Here is a 7,122-nt window from a genome sequence, read left to right as displayed (position 1 = left end):
AAGTGAAACTTGAGATAGTTATATATTAAACTAATTGTTATTTATTCACGAATAAAATTAAGAAAAAAAATTGTATATTAAAAACAGTTATTAGAAAAATCATCATTATATATTACTAGCGGGAACACAGCACTCTATGTATCTGCATTTTTTATTTTTGTTTCTTTAGTATTTTTTTATTTTTCAAAAATAATTTCTCTTAATAAAATTAAAATGAGAAGTTAAAGAGTATACAATTAAATAGTAGTGTGTATCCGCATTTTTTATTTCTCTTTCTTTAGTATTTTTTTATTTTTCAAAAACAATTTTTCTTAATAACATTAAAATGAGAAGTTAAAGAACATACTGTTAAAGAGTATGTTAATAAAATAGTGGAGAGCGGTAATTAAAAGTTGCATATGACAAAGAATGAATGAATTTATTTATTTACATGAAAGTGAAAAGGAAAGAGAAAAGAAAGTGATAGGTAGGGTAAAAAAAGAATGTGTTATGTGTAGTGGAGAGAGAAAAAGTGAGAAGTATGATACGTGAGTTATGTGTAGTGGAAAATCATAAAATCCGTTTTTTAAATCAATTTTTAAATTCTACAATTTTAATAAAAGAGAATATCAGTATATTACAAATATCTTTAATTTTTTATTTAATAGAGAAGAAGATCTTTAAAACAGAAAAGTAACTAATCAATCTCTCCACTATCCAGTTAAATAATAACAAATAAAATAAATTTTAAAATTATTTTATTAATTATTGAAATTATAAAATGTCCAAATAACCAAAATAAATTAATACAATAGATTATTAAGTAAGAATAAAATGGAAAAAAAAATTAAGAGCAGTAATAAGAAATGACACAATGACCATGATACAATAATAAAATTAAATATTAATATAAGAATAAAATAGAAAAAAAAATTAAGAGCAGTTGAGAGGGGAATCCCTTTATATATAGATATAGATTATAGATAATAATATATAATTTGACACATCTTCAATTAATTTTTTAATATAATCTTAAATTGAAGTTCTTTATCCTTCGATTTTAAAATAATTTTTAACTGAAGTTCTTTGAAGATCAATAGTCTCAAACTTAAAATTAATATAACTAAGTATATAAAACCATTTATAATTAAATTAATTATATTTTTCATTATATGCTATAACACAAGATTGATTTTTGTTATGATACTAGACCATTTACAGCATACAACATTAGTTTGGATCAGGAAATACAACAATGAAAATATATTTAATCTTTTATTATTTAACTTTACACTTGAATAATTAGGAGAGAATTTGACATAATTGACTTTTTATAAATAAAAGCAGCTAAAAGATTACTGGCCTATAATTTTGTTCTTCTAGGTATAAATCTTAAACCAGTATTCATAAAATTTGACATAATTGACTTTTTATAAATAAAAGCAGCTAAAAGATTACTGCCATGTAATTGTGTTCTTCCATGTATAAATCTTAAAACAGTATTCATAAAAGTAATAAAAAATGTTAAATTGTAATATTTGTTTTAATTAAAGAATATAAAAAAAATGTATATGTTCAGGATTGGGTTTATAAAAGGTGATTTGTTAAACTGACTCTCTCTCCACACTTGGCGATTCTGAGAGCAGGAGATTCATCCACATCATACATTCCCAAATGAGTTCAATAATTTATGTTCTACGCCAAGGTAATGGCTGTTCAGTTTGGGGCCATTGTTATTGCCTCGGAGTTTCCTTTCCTTACACTCACATTATTGATCATAGTTTCAAACAAAGTTTGATTCCTCCACCACTTAAGGAACAAAAATTGTGATCATGTGTCACCTTATTAGGTGGTGATGATGGGAACATGAAATTACTTACATTGGAGACAGCTTGAATTGAGCAGTTATGGAAGAAGAAGCAAATACACAATTAATAAAAAAATATTGCAAATTATGAGATCCATAGGGAAAAAATGTTGTCATATTTTGGCGCTTTTGAAAGTATTTTCATGGATTATGTTTTGTACATTCGAATTTGTTCATGTATAACATCTACAACCCAAACATTCAGGTGTGTCCCATCTTCTCCAAAAGAGTAACTTTTGATAACATTTTATTCCTCTACCCTATTTTGCATGCTGAAGATTTATCTAAAGAATCTACGTATTTGGTTATAATTAAACCATTATTATCCACACATTAGATAGTTTATTTATTTATTTGATAAATAAAAAAATAGTAATTAGCAATTAGTGATTCCCAGAAGAGAGTGTGGTGGAATTGGTTAATTGATGGGAAGGAAGCAGAGTGAGTCCTGAAAACAAAACCCACATCATGTTCATGCCGTAACCTCCCTCTCTCCAAGCGCATGATTGAAGAGCCCACCCCCTTCCATGACGTGGCGCCATTTCATTGGCCAATTTCCTCTCGTCGGGATTCATCCCAACACACCAATAAACAATACCAGTCACTCTCGTTCGTTTTTCTCTCTCTTTCTTTCTTTCTTTCTCTCTCTCTCTCTCTCCATCTGTGTTTTTCTCTCTGCACAATTTCCCCAATTTCTCCACTACCCTATCTCTTCTGCTCCTGAAACTCCCACATTCGCACCCAGCAATGCACGATCTTCCGTACGAATGCAATTTTGATATTTGATTTCCCACTTTGCCCTTTTCACCGCTTAATTAGAAATGCTAGAGGCAATGGAAAGCTCAGTCAATGGTGGCTTCTCCCATTTGCAGAGCTGCGGAGACAGCAGCGAAGAGGAGTTATCGGTGCTGCCACGTCACACCAAAGTGGTGGTAACCGGAAATAACCGTACCAAATCGGTGCTCGTTGGTCTCCAAGGTGTTGTTAAGAAAGCCGTTGGTCTAGGAGGATGGCATTGGCTGGTAATTTTCTCTTTACCATCCAAACGACACTACTGATTTTGAATTTCTTTATTCTAATTTTGGGTTGCTAATGTCGTTTGTTTGCATTGTTGTGAAACCGCGTATTTCTTCAAACCCATGACCTGTGTCGGTCAATTTTGGTAGTTTATGTTTTATTATTTCATCACGCGGCTAATTCTGCTCAAATTTAATTACTCCGAGGTTTCTGTTGCTTGAAGGTGTCTCCTGCGTGATTGTTATCTGAGTCATTCAGTCAGCTATTTTAATTCAAAATTTCGAATGCTGGGTTCTTCATGTTGCAACTTGATTAGGTTTAATTTGTGTATGATTTTAGGCGTAATTCCGAATTACTACTTGTGGGTATCCGTTGCATGCCTTTCTTCCTTGCTGGATCTGCTGTTTTATGAAGTGCTCTATGAGCATTAGTAGTTAATTGGGTCTTTTGTTTGCTCTTTTTTTATTGACGGAAGTAAATCAAATGATCCTTGCTCTGATTTGGTGTTGTTAATTTGATGTCTTAGCTCAAAATTATGCTTGGATTAAGCTCATGCTATTGATAAGATAGTTGAATCTAAACTCCGATCAGAATCAGAGCTATTCTTTGAAGGTTTAATCATCAATTAATTTTATTTGTTTCTTCCCCCAATTTCGCCTCTCTGATTTTTTTTTTCCTTGTTTATAAAATGACTGATTATATAATTTATATGATCAATTTGCATTGAAATCAAACTACTCTTGGGGCTTTCTTCGTGGAGATTTGAATTTGACTATAGTTTTTAAGCTTGGATTGTTTGAAACTAGTCTGGGGTTGGAGATGACAATTGACAGGATCTGGCCAAGGTACTGTTGAAAAAACCCAATCCTCGAACTTGCTGGACTAAAAACTTTAATTTCCATTTTCCTATATTGTAATATCCGATTTAATATCCATTCAATAAATGAATAAAAAGAAACTTCAACTAAAAATAATTCTATAACTAAATTGCTAATTCTTAATTCAATCAAACATAGTCCTAAATCATCCAGATATCAGTCAGAATAACCGTAGAACTTTAGAAGCATAACTTTACAGTATCCCAACAGAAATCTAGCAATAAACTTCTATAACAATTTTTTTAAACTTTTGACATTGTGTTCGGTCTGTTTCCGAAACTTACAAACAAATGATTCATTTCTTACTCTTTAGTAGGTATAAAGAAAGTGTCTTTAAAATAACTGAAGATAAAATTAATCTTAATTAACGTAGAAAAACGATTTAAACTTATCTTCATTATACGATAAAAAAGTATAAACATTTCATATAATACATCTTATGCAAAATTACTAATGCATTCACTTGTAATCTAAAATATCAAATTTATTATCCCAAGTCAATGACTTAATGGACACAAATCAAGACATTTTTCCCCATTAGAGTGACGTATATATCCTTGTCCTGCAACCGTTTGCTTGAAAGCTTAGCTCTCTCACTTGCATAAATAAATAATATTTTAAAAAGTATTTTCTTTGTTATCTCTTATATATGATTAAATTTGAGTTCTTATTTTAATAGTGATAATAAATTTTTGTATACCTTATTCTCTTCATCGGTATCTAATTTTGTTATAAGCACTATCTTTTTTAGATGTTTGGTATTTGGTTTTTATAAGTTTAAATTACTCATTTTTTAGTTTATGTAAGGGATTTTGTTCATGCAAAATATATGATATACTTGTTTTGTATATGTATAAAAATTTAATTTAATAATATAGCATTAATTTTAATATTCAATGTCTAAAAATATTATCTCTAAGATGATGATTGTTAGCATAGTTATAATGATTTTATTCGTCGAATTATGAATATTTATTTGCACTGGGAAAAATATATTATTCACGAAAAACTTAATAAATTAAATTGAATCAAATTAAACTTATTATTGTATCTAAATCATACATAAAAACAAATGTATTTAAATAGGAGAATAAATAGTTTTACAGTTATCTCAGTCAGAGTACCATCTATGATAAGTTTGTTATTTTTTAAAATAGTTACTTTAAAAGTCATTTGAAGGGAGGCTTGTGATTATATGGCACATAGAATTTTGATCCTTAGTTGGCATTTCGTGTTAGACTATTATTTTACATCGTTCTTAACTGGCATAAAAAAAATGCAGGTTCTTACAAATGGTATTGAAGTGAAACTACAGAGGAATGCTCTTAGCGTGATTGAAGCACCTACGGGTAATGAGGAGGATGATGACCTTGAATTTGAAAATATGCAGTGGAATGGATCTGATATGGGTGAGTACTGTACAGTTTTTAATTGTTACCTACTGACAGGTACTGGTATTATGAACTAAGTATTGAGACTTGTGTGCTGACTGATATTGTGTGTGCACCCGACACTGAAAGTAGACACATATTGGAATGCTGGGATATTTTTATTAATTAATTGTTGGTTTGGCTTCCATATTTGTGGGTTTCCAAAGTGGGAAGAGATTGGTAACATTGGATCCATTCTCTTCTCATTTTGCTTTTGTTATCTCTGAAGTTCTAGTGCTCTACTTTAATCTCTCAAGACCCCACCACTTTTTAATTTTTTTTTATGTTGTGAGCTTTGTTTGATTTCTCAGCATCCGACGACACACAAAAGTCCCACAAATCGAGACACAGAATGCATAGAACATTGGGATCATCTCACAAGACCATGAGTAGGTCCTTCTCTGGCGATTCACACTCGAAGGGGTCCGTTTCTATGCCTCATGGGTCCACGGTATATAAACTTTATTTTTTTCATAATTTCTTTTCCTTGCCACTTACATAGTAAATGATTTATTTCTTAACATTACATTGAAATCTTTCTGTAGAAGGTGGACTTGAGCAAACTCGAAATGACTGCATTGTGGAGATATTGGCGACATTTTAATCTTGTAAATTCTTTTGACCTATCCGCTTTGTTACTATGTTCCACAAAAGATGATTTTAACCGCGTGTATGTGTCCCCTCCTGATGTACTTACTTCTTGAAATGGATCTGTAGGTGGATGCGGTCCCAAACCCATCAAAAGAGCAGCTAGTAGACATTGTTCAGAGGCATTTCATGTCGCAGGTATCTCAAAATTACGGATTGCATATTCGTTTGTCTTTCATAGTTACTGTTCAAGTATTCTATGCTTCTTAAATTAAGATTTTAAGTGGTTAATTTCATGTCTGATTCCAGTCTCTCCGAGTGCAGGCTAATCTCTTTTATCAGATGATAAAAAAATTATTCTTTCTAATCTTTGAGGAACAAAATTGGTATGAAAGGAATATTCTTGCTATAAATAAGCAGTTAATTATTATACTCAATTCTTTAATCATACAGTTTTGAGTAACGTAAACCTAATATGTTATAGCTTGTAAATAATTATTTTATCATTATATCAGTAAAAAAAACATCCCACGTGAAGGGCATATGAAAAAAAAAATATAGTTTTTCATATTTCATTAAATTGTAGTTCCTAGCTAGTGATGAATGTGACTGGTGCAAGCTTGTCATTAAATTATACCAAACGAAAGATGCATTGCCTTTAAACGTATGTTGATCCGCATATGTGCAAAAGTGTTTTCGTAAGTTTTTCTGAACTTGTGTTTCTTTTTTGTGAAGCAAATTGACGAGTTGCAGGTGATTGTGGGATTTGTCCAGGCTGCAAAGAGGCTCAAGACTGTCTGCAAATGAGATGGAATGATGCGAGAAATGATGCTTGATAAGTTAAATTGTCTATGCTAACAAAGATAATGTATGTAATATCCACTTCCCTTCGTATTATGTAACATATTTATCGGTAATTTTTAATATTCTGATATAGTAGTAGGTTAGTAGTTTGAGGTTATAGAGGTTCTTACTCTTTTGTAGCCACCCAGTTGTGTAGATATGTATGACATTGCAACTGGAACGTAGGGAAGTCTCCACGGCTTTCTTTTCAACTTGATTCAATGTATTGCTGACCTGGGAAGTGATTTTCAGACACCTTAATGTATATATTCTTTTAGTTTCTCAAATTTCTTTCATTCGTCTTACATCACTTCTTGTGCTGTCCACCACTACAAATAGTCTTGCTGCTAGTTTGGATTTTGCGTTAATGCCAACGTGCGTTCAGCAGAAATTAGACTCGGTGTTCCATTCTTTTACTGAAAGTTTTACTTCGCAATAGATGCTGTTTCATAAATTTATTTTGTAGAAAACGAACAGAAAGATGTCTATTTTTTGAGTCCGGGTTAAATGAACTTGTGTA

The 7,122-nt window shown here is 31.0% G+C and overlaps 1 protein-coding gene across 1 annotated transcript; it reads left to right on the top strand.

The window, feature by feature from the left end:
• Positions 1-1,744: 1,744 nt before the first annotated feature.
• LOC137820025 (uncharacterized) lies at positions 1,745-6,889 on the top strand. Its single transcript, XM_068623798.1, has 6 exons — positions 1,745-2,868; positions 5,024-5,150; positions 5,483-5,622; positions 5,717-5,779; positions 5,889-5,957; positions 6,495-6,889. The coding sequence occupies exons 1-6, from the start codon at positions 2,668-2,670 to the stop codon at positions 6,564-6,566; spliced, it is 672 nt and encodes a 223-aa protein (XP_068479899.1). The 5' UTR covers positions 1,745-2,667; the 3' UTR covers positions 6,567-6,889.
• The last annotated feature ends 233 nt before the right edge of the window (positions 6,890-7,122 follow it).

Source organism: Phaseolus vulgaris, chromosome 9, assembly GCF_000499845.2.
Source record: "Phaseolus vulgaris cultivar G19833 chromosome 9, P. vulgaris v2.0, whole genome shotgun sequence".
Lineage (NCBI taxonomy): Eukaryota > Viridiplantae > Streptophyta > Magnoliopsida > Fabales > Fabaceae > Phaseolus > Phaseolus vulgaris.
The sequence above is the reverse complement of the archived record's forward strand: the minus strand, read 5'-3'. Positions and strand labels throughout refer to the sequence as shown.

What these genes read in the sequence shown, in the direction of transcription:
- LOC137820025 (XM_068623798.1), top strand. Translation starts at nt 2,668, where the DNA reads ATGCTAGAGGCAATGGAAAGCTCAGTCAATGGTGGCTTCTCCCATTTG. An exon ending in GTGGAATGGATCTGATATGG is followed by an intron (nt 5,151 to 5,482) that starts GTGAGTACTGTA and finishes TTGATTTCTCAG; the next exon opens with CATCCGACGACACACAAAAG. An exon ending in CTATGCCTCATGGGTCCACG is followed by an intron (nt 5,623 to 5,716) that starts GTATATAAACTT and finishes ATCTTTCTGTAG; the next exon opens with AAGGTGGACTTGAGCAAACT.